The sequence below is a fragment of the Phoca vitulina genome, unplaced genomic scaffold, assembly GCF_004348235.1.
Source record: "Phoca vitulina isolate PV1807 unplaced genomic scaffold, GSC_HSeal_1.0 scaffold1, whole genome shotgun sequence".
NCBI classification, from domain to species: Eukaryota; Metazoa; Chordata; class Mammalia; order Carnivora; family Phocidae; genus Phoca; species Phoca vitulina.
In genome coordinates this window covers 32546985-32562315 of record NW_022589704.1, presented here as the reverse complement: position 1 = coordinate 32562315, position 15331 = coordinate 32546985, and the positions used below count along the sequence as shown (strand labels likewise).

Sequence of the window (15331 nt, the reverse complement as noted above, 5' to 3'; positions counted from 1 at the left end):
AAAAAGTAGACATAATTACTGATACAGCAGTTTTTAAAGATTGAATAATGCTACAAATGAATGGTGAAACTACAACAATATCCATTATATTTCATCTGGGCCTTTTAAAAATATGCTCTCTACTTGAGTATGGGATTATATATGCACAAGAAGCTAACCTTTTGAACATACACTTGAAGCTATGTTAGGTATACAAGTCCATGATTATTATGGTTTATCAACATGGTCTGTATCTATGTGTACACTTAAAAATGCCTCTTGCATTAACAGTACACCTATCGTGTAGTTTATGTAGTTTATAAGTATCTCTAGTGTTGATATCTCTGTAAGGTAGGAGTATATGACTCATTTCAGATGAGAAAAATGAGAGAGGTAAATGACTTGTTTTTAAAAGCTGGCATTCAAACCCTGATTTTCCTGGCTCCAAAGCTGCACTGATTGAATATACACTGATTGTATACATAATATGTATTTATAAAAAAAAAAAAAGAACATTTATTGAAGTGTGAGGAAAAGCTTGAAACTTAATCATACCACCCTGTGAAATAAATGTCTACATTAAAAGCCCTTATCTTAGAGAAAATCAAAATTCCCTAAAGAAAATAAGTGGTACTGCTAGAAAGCTAACTCATTGCTGAGTATAGCCTCCAGTCCCACCTGACCAGGAAGCCTGGACTGAGACCCTGGGAAGTTACAGAGCATATCCTACCACCCAACCAGAAAGAGAAACAAGTCAGCAGCCCCAGCCAAGTATGAAGCATAACCTCCTGCCTAGCTTACCAGGAAGCCCTAACAGTGACCCTGGGGAGCATCACAGCCCAGCTTACGGTGCTGCCTAGCAGCAAACTCCAGTCTGTAGCCCTGCCTGGCACCGAAGCCACGCGGATGGCCATGCTCAATTGCTGAGCACAGCCTGCAGTCTCACCCAAGCAGGGAGCCCAGTCAGTGATCCCACTCAGTTGTAAAACACAGTCTCAAGCCCTGCCCAATCATGCAGTAAAGCATGAGGCCCACTCAACTAGGAAGTATGGCCAGCAATCTTGCCCAACAGCAGAGCACAGCCACCGTCCCGCCTGATTTAGAACCCAGCCTCTGCAGTCCTGCTAGTTGCAAAGCACAGGCTGAGGCCATATCAGACCATGAAGCCCTGCCTGAAAAAAGAGGCTTGGCAGTGGCATCATTTGATCAGAGATGACTGTGAAGCCCAGCTAGTGACCCTGCCTGACCTCAGAGCACAGCCCTTTCCCAGGGATCCCAGCCGACAGCACCACTTAAACACAAAATACAGCCAGTGGGCCTCCCCCAACCTCAGAGCATGAGCAGCAGCTTTGTCCAGTCAGATACAACAACACATTGTAATCACATTGTCAAAAGTCAAAGACAGAATTTTTAAAGCAGCAAGAAAAAAGTGACTTCTCACATATGAGGGAGCCCCCATAAGACTGTAAGCAGATTTCTCAGGAGAAACTTTGTAGGCCAGGAGAGAGCAGTATGATATATTCAAAATACTGAAAGAAAAAAACTCAATGAAGAATACTATACCCGGCAAAGCTGTCCTTCAGAAAGGAAAGAGAGAGAAAGCCCTTCCCAAACAAATAAAAGTTGAGAAAGTTCATCACCACTAGACCTCCCTTACAAGGAAGGCTAAAGGACATTCTACAAGCTGAAATGAAAGGATGTTAAATAACCTCATAAAACTGCACAAATGTGTACAACTCATCAGTAAAGGTAAATATATACTCAAAGTCAGATTCTATAATATTGGAAGAGTGGTGCATAAATCACTTTCAACTCTAGTTTAAAAGTTAAAAAAACAAACATTAAAAATAACTATAACTACAATAATTTGTTACTGGATACATAATAAAAAAGATGTAAATGATAACATTAATAACCTAAAATGTGAGGGGGAGGAAAGTGTAGAGTTTCCATATGCTATTGAAGTTCTTATCAGCTTAAAATAGGACATTATAAATATAGATCATGAATGCATACAGAATTACTCAACCATAAAAAAGAATGAAATCTTGCCATTCATGACATGATGGACCTAGAGGGTATTACGATAAGTGAAACAAGCCAGAGAAAGACAAATACCATATGATTCCCCTTGTATCTGGACTCTAAAAAAAAAAAAAAAAAGGCAAAACAAAACAAACAACAACAAAAAGAAACACACATAAATGTAGAGAACCAGTGGTCGCCAGAGCAGAGTGGGGTGGAGGCAGAGGCAACATACACATCCGGTACAAACTTCCAGTCATGAAATAGATAAATCACGAGAATGGGAAGTACAGCACAGGGAATACAAATAGTAATATTGTAATAACTTTGCAGGATGACAGATGGTGACTACACTTATCATGGTGAACATTTTGTAATGTCCATAACTGTCAAATCTCTGTGTTGTGTACCTGAAACTAATACAGACTTTTATTTATTTATTTATTTATTTGACAGAGAGAGAGAGAGAGAACAAGCAGGGAGAGTGGCAGGCAGAGAGAGCAGGAGAAGCAGGCTCCCCACTGAGCAGGGCTCAATCCCAGGAACCCGGGATCATGACCTGAGCCAAAGGCAGATGCTTAACTGACTGAGCCATCCAGGCGCCCCCAATACCTGAAACTAATATATGTTAACTATCCTTCAATTAAAAAAAATACTAGGGAAAAAACTCCTTGACATTGGTGTTGGCAATGATTTTTTTGCCTTGGACACCAAAAGCACAAGAAACAAAAGCAAAAATAAAGAAGACTACATCAAACTAAAAATCCTCTGCACAGCAAAAAAATAACAACAAAACAATCAACAATCAAAAATCCCAATCACACTGGCCTACAGAATGAATAAAATACTTGCAAATCATCTATATGATAAGGGGTTCCTATCCAAAATCTGTAAGGAACTCATAACTTAATAGCAAAAACAAACAAAATAACCTGATTAAAAATGGGCAAAGAACCTAGATACACATTTTTCCAACCAAAGAAGACATATACACAACACATACACAACACCACTCATCAGGGAAATAGAAATCAAAACCACAGTGAGCTATCACCTCACACTTGCTGGAATGCTGGTATCAGAAAGACAAGAGATAGCAAATGTGGGATAGGATGTGGAGAAAAGGGAACATGTGTGCCCTGTTGGTGGGAATGTAAATTGGCGTAGCCATTATGGAAAGCAGTATGGAGGTTCCTCAAAAAATTAAAAACAGGGGCGCCTGGGTGGCTCAGTCGTTAAGCGTCTGCCTTCGGCTCAGGTCATGATCCCAGGGTCCTGGGATCGAGCCCCGCATCGGGCTCCCTGCTCAGTGGGAAGCCTGCTTCTCCCTCTCCCACTCCCCCTGCTTGTGTTCCCTCTTTTGCTGTGTCCCTGTCAAATAAATAAATAAAATCTTTAAAAAAAAAAATTAAAAACAGAACTACCATATGCTCCAGCACTTCCACTTCTGGGTACATATATCCAAAGGAAATAAAATTACTATCTTGAAGAGGTATCCGCATCCCCATGTTCATTGCAGTGTTATTTACAATGGCCAAGACATGGAAACAACTGAAATGTCCATCACAGATAAATGGATAAAGAAAATGTTATATATATACACATATATAATAGAATAGAATTGAATATTATTTACTCATAAAAAAGAAGGAAATCCTACTATTTGCAATAACATGGATGAGTCTGGAGGACATTACACTAAGTGAAATAAGTTAGAGAAAGACAAATACTATATGATCTCACTTAAATGTTACATCTTAAAAAGTCAAACTCAGAAAGAGAAAGTAGATTGGTGGTTACTAGGGCCTGGGAGGCAGGAAAAAACGGTGAAATGTGGTCAAAGGGTATAAACTTCCAGCTAAAGATGATTAAGTTCTGGGGATCTAATGTATAGCATGGTGACTATAGTTAACAATACTGTATTACATACTTGACAGTTGCTAAGAGAATAAATTTTAAATGTTCTTGCCGCCAAAAGATACATAGTAACTATGTGCAGTGATGCATGTATTAACTATGTTTATAGTGATAATCATTTAGCAATACGTACGTATATCATCACACTGTACACCTTAAACTTACAGTGTTGTATGTCAATTATAACTCAGTAAAGCTGGGGGGAAAAGAAATCTAACTCAAAAGTGTTTATATAGAAGAGATTTATAAATTGACTTAACATGTTTTTTAAATGAATGGATATTCATACAATCTGTTTTAAAAGGTTGTGACAAACTGTTTTGACATTTCAAATGTGATCATTTCACATTTTAATGAATTTACCATCTTACCTGGTTCATTTCCCAAGCTCACTTCCTCATCTGACAAAACTAACCTAAAGTAAAAACCAAAAAACGCAAAGATTTTGGTTAAAATATACTTGGGACTCATATTCTACAGTTGTATATGGTTAAAAAATATTTTTAACTGAGATGACATATAAAATAGTTGTCTTGTAGATAGATCTAAAATCTGAGACAAATGTCACTTCTTCTCTAGATCTCCATAGACTATGAAAATGATCCTTCATCCCTTATTCTTTCAACAACAGTTACTGAGTACTGATGAAGCACCAGGTACCGTGTTCAGTATTATAGGCACCGTGTTAAGTACCACATCATAGAGAACATCTGTCACCAAAGTCACAGAGTATGAGGTTTAGTTTTCAAGCACTGAAGCATTTGCTCAATAATACCTGGGATCTAAATAGAGGGAATGAAGAATTGCAGAAAAAATGGAGTACTCTATTTTGAACAGCAAGGTGACGTTTGCAAAAGAAGATACATTTGCCTAAAATATTCTCAGTCAATACTAACTTTGGATATTTATATCATCCATGTGCAAGAAAAAATTTGACAAAGAAGTTGAACATAGATTTAGGCATTATTCCTGGGGTGTAACCTCACAATTCTAGTATTAGAGGCTGTTTTTAATAAATCTTTAAAGATATGTAAAAAGCAACACAGGTAATCCCCTGCTTTTCAAAAGCTTGCATTATGCTTCTACAGAAGACCTACGTTAGTACCCACCTTTGCTAACTGGAAGAAGTCCAAAGGGGATTTTCACTTTTACAAAAAAGGCAAAAAGCAAAAACAGCATTAAGTGTTTGTTTTGCAAGGAGCCCTTTTAGAGGCAGCGTGCACACTGAGCAGCGACAGCGGCCCCACCAAGCTCCTTCCCTGGGAGCGACACTCGGCATCTCCGCGCTAAGCCGCTACAGCTCTGAACTGTGTCTGTGCGCATCTGTGCTTTATCTCCATTTATTTTGTGCATACATTAGCAAGATGTGTGCTAGGGTGTCAGAAAAACCTAAGAGAGGTTATTTTTTGGGTCTAGGAATACTAAAAAAATTTTTCACAAAAATTAATGGTAATTGCTTCTTTGCCTTACACTGTACTGGCTTATGAAATATTTCATTGGGACCTTCACTTTCAGATAGCAGGGGAAACCTATACAGTATTTATTTGCAAAAAACACAAAAATAAACCTACAGAGCAAATAGATACTAATGACTTGGAATGAAATTTCCAATGACAGCATATATACATGGGTTTTTAAACAACTTAGATGGAAGAGAAAGTAAAGTGCTTTGGACTCTGTTGGTTAACTCAAAAGGTAGTTCTCATAATGCTGAAGATGCATGAGAGGATTTTGAATAAAACTTACATGAAATGTGATAATGGAAAAAATTTACTAAATGAATTTCATGTAACAGGATTGTAAATGTCAATGGATAAGTTTCATTTATAACTATACATTTGATTAAGCTACATCTAAATTGTTTACATATTCAAGTTAGCCAAAAAATTTGTTTGGATTTCCCCATAGAGAAAAGAGGGACATGCTTATATCCTGAATCATCTTCCACTCAGCAATATATGGTTTGTCACAGTTCAAGTCTTATTTCTGGGTTTGTTACTACACTCAGTGCAATCTAGTTAAAATGAGAAGTGGCAGCTTTGAAAGGAAAACAAGGGTACGATATAATAAAATGGAAAGAGGCAACATAAAGGATGTGCATGGCAAGAACCCCCATTTTTAGGTAACCAGCCCCAGTCCCATTTGTGTTGCTCTAGAGACAGATTTTCAATAGCTTCTGTTTCATAGCTGCTGGCACTTGTCCCTTTCTCTTTCAAGCTGGCCCTTCTGGGATTCGCTAGGTAGAGGCTCTTACTACAAAGCTCACTCTCCCAAACTATAGAATTTGGAGTTATCACCCCAATCTGTTCTGTACTCTTATCATCAACTTTGCCTGCCATGTTTAAAATAGGGGGAAAAATAAGGCTTCAAAACAAATGTTTAATATTAACTGGAAAAATGGGGCACCTGGCTGGCTCAGGCAGTAGAGCACCTGATTCTTGATCTCGTGAGTTCAAGCCCCATTTTGGGCACAGAGCTCACTTTAAAAAAAAAAAAAAAAATCCCTTAAAAATACTAATTGGAAAAATGACATAGAAATAAATATTCAGTAAGTCAGAAAAGAAACAACTCTTTCCAAATATATTCTGTATCAGTATCCACAGTTTCCAAATATATCATATATCATGTATCATTATCCATAACACCATATTTCTGCCTGCTTACTTATTGAGGTTTTCAGTGAGAGAACTGTTTTCTATTTGTTCTTTGTGGTCTTCGGTAAGCTTGCTTGGAGTGTCTTGTAGTTGCTAAGGACAAGAAATTCAATGTTAAGTAGATGGAATCTGTTTCTCTCTTTGTGCAAACAAAATGAAAATAAAAATTTTAAGGAACAACATAAAATAGGGATAATTATGAAGGAGACTAGAGAGTGAGAGATATGGGAAAAATATGCTAATGTAATTTGAACTAAGCCCTGTGTCCCTGTTTATCCTGGTGTCTATGGCAACCATACAGCCTGTGACACGGGCTAGCCACAGGGTTTACAAGTCTGTCATATGCCAAGGAAGACACACTGTGTTTCTGGCTTTGACTGCAATGCTCTAAATATGGCTAAAGATTTTCAACTTCATCTGAACAGAAATTAGATATTAAATTTGCCTAAAAACACAGTATGCTATCCAGTGAAACACTGATATAGAAAAAAATAAAAAACCAAAACATACACACAACAAAAAACAAAGACTAATACAAGGGTATCTATTAGACTAGAAGATGCTATGTCAGAACATGACTTAAAAATCCATACCAAGCCCCAGGAATACACAGGTGCAAGATATGAATCTATCACAGATAACACATACAGTTTGAGTAATCTCAACAATAACATTTTCAAGCTCTATTTAAAACAAGGCAGAATGATAAGTTCAAAGGCACTGAAACCTAGCCTACCCAAATTAAAGAAATGATTACCATGGTGTGACTCTGCTAGATAAGCCATATGCAAAGGTTGACAGGAAGATATGCAAATGTTAAAAACCTGAGAGTACCTTTTACATGTAGGCATTACAGAAAGAGCTGATCTAATACAATACAGTAGTCTCTTAAGCTGGAATCACCCATAATTTTTGCACCATGAATCACATCTACAACATGAGTATAAAAGTAAAGCAAAGAAATTTTTAACTTCTAAAACTGTCAGGTAGGTAGGTACTCTGGTTGTTTTTGAAAACCAATGACCATTTTCCATTGCTTGTTCCTCCGAAGTTTTTCTTTTCCATGACTTTTTCTTATCTCGTTTGCATTTTAATTTTTTCTCTTGCTTGCTCTTTTACTCCCCGCCAACCCCACCCAAAATCTTGAGCCCACCAGCAGTATTCTCATATTTGTTTAGTGTTGCTGGTAGCACTTGGAATCAGGGAAGTACAGAAAAACGACTGGTTGAAGGAATGTTGAAAAATGTTTCCCAATATTTTGTGAATTCAAAGTTAGGCTTAGTACAAAGTAGTTTCGATATCCAAATGAAGTATAATGTATCTAACAAAAGAGCATGGAAAGAAATGTACCTTGAGAGCTACAAAATCATATGGATGGAAGCCAGTACAGGCCCCACGGATCTGGGACATCAATCGGGCTGTTTTCTCCCAGAATCCAAGCAGTGTCCTCTGCAGAAAAAGAAAGGTGGTCACTACAGTTATGATTTTTTTCCCTGCTATTTTTCCTCACTAGTGTAGGTAGATGAATGGTTGCTGAATAATAAGCAGTAGGAAGTAAAATCAATTTCCAAGTTTGAGGAACCAGAAAGCCGTGTAAATAGTAATTCTGCAGAAGAACTGGCATCTATCAGCATATATATGTGCCTATCTGTATACAGCACTGGAATGTACACTGGAGTCAGCCAGAGAGTAATGCCAGTAGATTAGAACACCTTCTGAAGAGTCCAAAAGAGAAATGTTAAAAGCACAAAAATACCATATTTATATTAGGGGCATATGTGTAAATCTTTATGTTGGTAAGCATATATAAACCTTTATTAACTGGGAAAAATAGTATGTACCACTAACTTTAGTCTTTCATTTAGGGCACAAGAAAGACAAAAAAAAAAAGAAATGTGTTCTCAAGCCAACTCAAGTAATTGGGACACTTTCCTTGGTGCTTCAAAGTTTATATTCAAAGTGGGCTGAGTGGAGAGAATAAAGGAGAACTGAACTAACAGCTATTGTGTTTCAGGTGTATGCTACATGGGTTTGCAGATACTTTTATTTTTAAGTGCATCCTTTCTTGACTCCTGAATTCCACAGGACTGAACCAAAGGAGGTAGATTTCCTACAAGGCCCAGTGAATGTCCATTCCCTTTAGTTTATTATTCTTATGTAAATACAGTTGATTCTATTTTGCCATTCACGAATACATGTTAAAATTAGTCACTGCTACTAATTAACATCTGCCTTACTCACTGCATGCTGTTTATGTGTGATTTGGGGTAGTAGAAGCACAGGTGAGACTGCTGAGGTTAAAGTGGTGGGAGACGGCGACTTGGCAGAATGAAAACATGGGACCCAGCATGAGAAAACTTAAGTTTTTAGCCCAACATTGTCATTTACTTTAATTCTCCTAGGTTTCATTTCCCTGAGCTACAAAATGACAGAAACGTTTTAAACTACTGGGCCACAGCATCTTTGCTTCAAATGAAACTGTGTGTAGAAGTTCAAAGTGGAGTAGTTCTGGGTGAACCAGGGTTAGTGAGCTGTGAATTCTGCCTCAACAACCCCCACTCAAACCTAGATGGCCCCAAAGTCTCCCTCTCCTAGGACACCAAGGAGAATAACATGAAGATACAGGACTAGGCAATCCCGAAGGTCTTTTTCAGTCTAGAATTCTATGATTCTCTGTCATAACCTCAATAAATCCATTTTCAAAGTCAAAGGAATCTGATTAATTATGCAATTTTTAATACCCTTTAGACAACTTTTAAAAAGGAATCTCACCACTCATCTTTACTGCAAGGACATGCTGACCATGGAGGTGGGTACCTGGTAGGTAGTGAGGGAGTGAGATAACATATTGCAGCGACTAGCTCCAAGTAAATCCACTTTCTGACAAACATCCATCTTTAACTTGTCAAAAGAAGCTTTGCTATTTCTCACTTGGATCTGTACCTGCAACCACAATAATATTTATTATTATTACTGATAATACAGACATACCATACAGGCTCATGATACATATTTTCAGACAAATGAAACTGTAATAAAGAAGACTAATTCTCATTCCTTGTATTATTATTTCATGATTAATGGTAAAGATTTTGGCTATTTTTAGTAATTGTAGGAGATTCTTTCTAGCAGATATCTTTATGCTGAGAAAGTATGCAGTGATAAATGGAAAGTATATAGTTAAGAAGAAAAAACCCCACAGATTCCAAATAAAAAGAAATATCCAAAACCACTGATGGGTAATATTTAGCTAATAGAAGAATGAATGGAAAGGGGACATAGTTAAAGTGTTGAGAAGCAGTAGTAATAATTCTGAATCATGGAGATACATTTATAAATTTAAATATAGGTCTATCATATTTCTTATACTTAAGGTAAGTCGTATGTCACCAAGTGGCATGAATATTCAACTTTTAAATATACTTATTCAGTCATTCAACAAGTATTTATAAGGTATCTATTATGTGCCAGGCACCGGGATATTGTGGTGAAGAAAACAATGTTCTTTCCCACCATCCCTGAGTGGGGAGGCACAGGAAAAAACAGTAGTAAATAAATACATAAGATAATCTCAAGTTGCAAAGATAACATATAAGTGAAAAGAAATGACTGCTTTTGGTAAGATGATCAGGGAAGCCTTTGATGAGCTCATGCAAGATGTTTGAACTGGGACAGAAAGATGATAAGCGAGCCATGCCAGGATTCTGAGAAGAGCATTCCAGGCTCAGGGAAAAGCAAGGACAAAAGTCCTGGGCGTGGGAGGTGGGTGAAGAGCTTAATATGTTTGCAGAACAATACGGAATAGGCTAGAACATATTCCTTCCTGGGGCACGGAAAGGGCTAGAGTATAGGAAGTGCAAGATGTGGCTGCACAGGGACCAGAAACCAGACTGTGCAGGGCTATCTGGGTCCAGATAAGTTTAGAATCCATTCTTTTTTTTATAAAAATTTAGGTGAAATTCAGATAATATAAACTTAACCATTTAAAAAATATATAATTCAGTGACATTAGTGTATTCACAATGTTGTCTGACAACTCCCTTGGATTGTATTCTAATTGTCATGGACTATAAAGGGAAAGAATAACAGGTTTCTGTGGCCTATATGGCTGGTAGAGAGGCTCCATCAATAAATATGATTTGTATTATATATACTCTAAATATTTATGAAGTGAAGGAGTGAATTTTATTATTCATATATGGTAAATTTAGGGGATACAATTCATAAGTAGTTTATTTAGCAAAAACATAAGTCCATACATACTTTAAAGGTGTGTGGTCAAACTATGTATTGTAGCAAAAGAAGAATCTGATAATCTTCACTTTTTCTTATAATAATCGAGTTACCTGAATTTTTAAATTATTTTTTCCTCACTAATAAATTATTTCCCCCTCCTGCAAACAAATCCCAATAGTCCAGGCAAGCAACATTTAAAGGGTAGTGACAGCTACTGTGAGAGGGATTAAAAAAAAAATTAATAGAAAAGGTTGATGGGGTGGGGATGTCACTCAAAGAATTAAAAAAAAAGTGTAATAACCTTTTGTACTTCAAAGATCTCCAAGCAACCAAGAATTTATAATATAATGTGTTTCAAAAATAGCCTGATATTTTATGATCTTGATTCAATTATTCTGTGTAAGTTCAATAGGTTTATATATCAAGAAAAGGAAAGGGAAGGGATTTTCATACTTTTCTGAACTTTTCCATTTGTTTTAGGGTGTCTGGGTCCAGTTCTTGGGACACATCCTTCATCCACAGCAGGGCTCCTCTGTATTCTGTGCGTGCTTGTTCCATACGATTGATTGTCATCAAGGTATCAGATACCGCCCTTTGACTGAATGTTTCTACTTCTTGCTTAAGACGAGACAGAGGAGTATACAGGGCCAATCTAATGGCAGAGAGGTAAAAACCAAAGGGATATACATCCCATAAACAAAACAAAATAAAAACAAAGGTTTAAAACCATAAAGCATATCTGCTGTCAAGATGAGTCTAGGGGCGCCTGGGTGGCTCAGTCATTAAGTGTCTGCCTTTGGCTCAGGTCATGATCCCAGGCTCCTGGGATCCAGCCCCGCACCGGGCTCTCTGCTCAGCAGGGAGCCTGTTTCTCCCTCTCCCACTCCCCCTGCTTGTGTTCCTTCTCTCGCTGTGTCTCTCTCTCTCAAATAAATAAATAAAATCTTAAAAAAAAAAAAAAAAGATGAGTCTATAAAATAGGAAATTATTAAGATGCCTAAGGAACTTTAGAAAGCAAATAAAGATCATATAGCCAACTTTGAATTGCTAATAATGATGTGTCTCTCTCCCTTTTCTTATTTTAAGAAATATATTATTTTTGCAACATTTTGGATGTTAATCCATGTATAAATAACCTGCCAAGTAAATCTGCCATTTAGAAAAGAGTTCCATGGGTAAAAGAGACCCTGTATTCACAAAGCATAATCCCATAAATAGACAGCCTTTCATGTGACAAATTGAGGTAAAACCTAAGCATAGAAAAGAGGATAAAATGCTAGAAGAACTAATGAGTGTTGAGTTCTCAGCAGCTGAGGATGAGGACAAAAAAATCAAGAATTTAAGAAACAAATCAAACCCAGCTCCTCTAGTCTGCGTTTTTGACTTAGTGGCACTGAAGGGCCTTGTACTGAGTGTTCCTTAATGATGGGCTTTTGCACTGATGTGGTGTTTCAGAATAAAGCCACTTAAGTTATACGCTGTCATTACAGGTCTGATAAGACCTGTTTTGATTTTTCTTCTGAAAATGCAAAGATTTTGGCTGCATGTAGTAAATGTAGGAGATTCTTTGCAACAGGTATCTTTATCTTAAAAATCTGTAAAAGTGATAAATGCCAAATAATTAAGAAAAAATGCTCTCTGCTTAAAAAGAAGAAAAATTCTAAGGGTGCCTGGGTGGCTCAGTCGTTAAGCGTCTGCCTTCAGCTCAGGTCATGGTCCCAGGGTCCTGGGATGGAGCCCTGCATCGGGCTCCCTGCTCCGCGGGAAGCCTGCTTCTCCCTCTCCCATTCCCCCTGCTTGTGTTCCCTCTCTCGCTGTCTCTCTCTCTGTCAAATAAATAAATAAAATCTTTAAAAAAAAAAAAGAAGAAAAGTTCTAATGTACTACTAGATAGTACAGTATCCAAAAAAAGAAAGAAAATAATTAAAATATACATATTTTTATATGTATGTACCTGTTATATTAGACCATATAAGAAATTTAAATATAGGCTTAAAGCCTATTTCTAGGAATTAAGCAACCTACAATGTCCATTTTTAAGTAATTCTTTTACATACAAAATAAATAAGAGGCATCAAAACAATTATATGCTGTAATATATCTCTCTTTTAACCCTATACTGGAATGATCAGTAATCTTTACAGATATTAGAAACATAGGTCAAAACTATCATGTTGACTATAGATTTAAGGATGATGTAAAACATAGTAAACCTTTGCTTGGCTGAAGAACAGAGTGCCTTGCCAGTAGCATCCATCATTTTACCAGCTTGTGTTGTATCCCGTTCTGCTTGAAACTTTAAAAAGAGCCCCAGTTCATTTTCTTCCTCTGATATAACTAGGAAAAAATTACAGTATAGTTAATTGTTTCATTTCATCATTTGTTTAAAACACACAACTAAAACTCTCACAGCAATAATTCTCTATATGTAAGAATTACTTGGGGGAAGGAGAGGCTTATTTTAAAAATGCAAATTCCTGGGGCTCCACTTCCAGAGATTCTGATTATATAGGTCTTAGGATCTGCTTCCTCCCACCTACAAGTGCTCCAGATGGTTTTGATGTAGTGAATTCATGGACCTTGCTTTTGGGAAAGGCTGATCTTTAGTGGAAAAAAAAAAAAAAAGATTCCAAAATGACAAAACCACAAATGATGCATTAGCAATTGTGCAGACATGCATTTTAGATCATTGCCTCTTACAAAGTATTTGTATCCTATTTAAACTTAACTTAATCTTGACTCCCACCCTGGCTCAGTATCCCAGGCCCACAGACATCCACAATCTTACTGAAACCCTAAAAGTTGTCATGTAGTATACTGCTACTCAGAGTGTGGTCCACTGACCAGTTCCAACCCAGAACCATTTGTTACCAGCCTGTAACAAGTACCAAAACTAAGAAGCTGTTTAGAAACTTACTAATTTGACTATTTTATATGTGTTGAATCTACTACTAATAAAAAAGTGTGCTTATATTTTGCATGTCTTCTTTAATTTCATTTTTCTAGAAATCAATTTTTATTGTATATTATAAAAGTGTCAGTTTACAACAGATTGAAAGTAAAACACGGAACAAAAGTGGTCTTTGACCACAAAGTTTTAGAAGTCTGGCCCTCTAATCACAATAAGACTAATAAGGGGGGGAGCCCATAAAGTGTTCAAATTATAAGCTTAAAGTGACAAATGACTAACATCATGCCTAATTTCACCCTAGTTTACTGTTGGAAAAGCTGAAGCTAAAAACTGAAAGGGGAAGGGGTGCTGGCTGGCTCAGTCCGTAGAGTATGCGACTCTTGATCTTGGGGTCATGAGTTCAAACCCCACGTTGGGCATAGAGCCTACTTAAAAAAAACAAGCAAACACAAAACAAACTGAAAGGGAAGTCCCTCAGGACCCCTGAGGCAGCAGCAGAACTCAAGCCCACTCACATGCTAGCTCCCCATTCCCACTGCTCCTCACTGTCACTTCTTTGTCATAAGGAACCATTGACAAAATAGTTCAGTGAACTATTGTTTTTACATTAAATATTTCATTCTCAAAAATGCAAGTGAATTATTTATTTTAAATGAGAATTATTGGATAGATATCTAGGATTTCATACCATTGAGTCTTAGCTGATATTTCTCAACTATCTTCAGAAGTTCAGTGCATGTCTCTTGAATGGAGTGAAAAACCTTTGAAATATAAATTTTATTAGGACAATCTAAAGAACCACAAACAAATATAACATATCTGTTATAAGCACTTCAAAAGCACAACATTTTCTTGTAAGTGTTATGTCTGTTTTCCTTGACTTTGATGTACTTCAGTATTGGTTTTTATCTTTGATATAGAAAATTTAGATTCCCCCATTTAGATTTCCCCCATGAGGGTTGGAAAAAATGGTGATAAATACATGGGGACTAATAAAAATTTGTAACTGTGGAGTTTGTCCTCCCCTCAGCTCCAAACTATCTAAATAGCAAAAATGTAAATCCAATATAAACTGTATCAAATATTGCCAATTACAGATGAAAAGAGTATAGATAACTTTAGAAAATGTTAACTCTCGATCTGGCTTTTCTACAGTATTATTTTAAGCATAACATGTGAGTGAATTACCAAAAAAATTAAGTAATGTATTACAACATCAAAAATAAATTACTTTTGGATTGTTTTTGTTTGAAATTTTCCCTTCATTACTACTGTTGCTAATAGCTAACAGAAAAATAAAACATCCAGTAGACACCCATTTCAAAGTAAGCACATGAAAATTTGAGATTTGGACATATTATACACATGAGGTAACTCTTCACACACATCTAAAAATTTAGGTTTTCCCAGGGAAATGAGATGGCATAGGTTTTAGGGTATAGCCTTCTTCCCACAAAGTCCTCTGCTGAAGAATTGTTACAAGACTTTAGTTCAAAAAGACCTTGGCACTGTAGCATAGTATTAGGCACTAACCCTTTGAGTATCAAATAAATTTCCAATACCACCACTAAGCCTGAGTATTCCCTCTCTGAAACAGTTTTGTTATTAT

At 36.7% G+C, this 15331-nt stretch overlaps 1 protein-coding gene across 5 annotated transcripts in view; it reads right to left on the bottom strand.

The window, feature by feature from the left end:
- ICA1L (islet cell autoantigen 1 like) overlaps window positions 1–15331 on the bottom strand; it is a 69787-nt gene that overhangs the window by 28095 nt on the left and 26361 nt on the right. For all 5 annotated transcript variants that reach the window (XM_032404502.1, XM_032404517.1, XM_032404483.1 and 2 more), the window contains exons 4-10: window positions 14411–14483; window positions 13025–13148; window positions 11265–11463; window positions 9393–9518; window positions 7926–8024; window positions 6586–6668; window positions 4293–4336 (exon numbers count right to left, since the gene is read on the bottom strand). In XM_032404502.1, the coding sequence (XP_032260393.1) occupies window positions 4293–4336; window positions 6586–6668; window positions 7926–8024; window positions 9393–9518; window positions 11265–11463; window positions 13025–13148; window positions 14411–14483 (748 nt within the window). The remainder of the gene's footprint in view (window positions 1–4292; window positions 4337–6585; window positions 6669–7925; window positions 8025–9392; window positions 9519–11264; window positions 11464–13024; window positions 13149–14410; window positions 14484–15331) is intronic.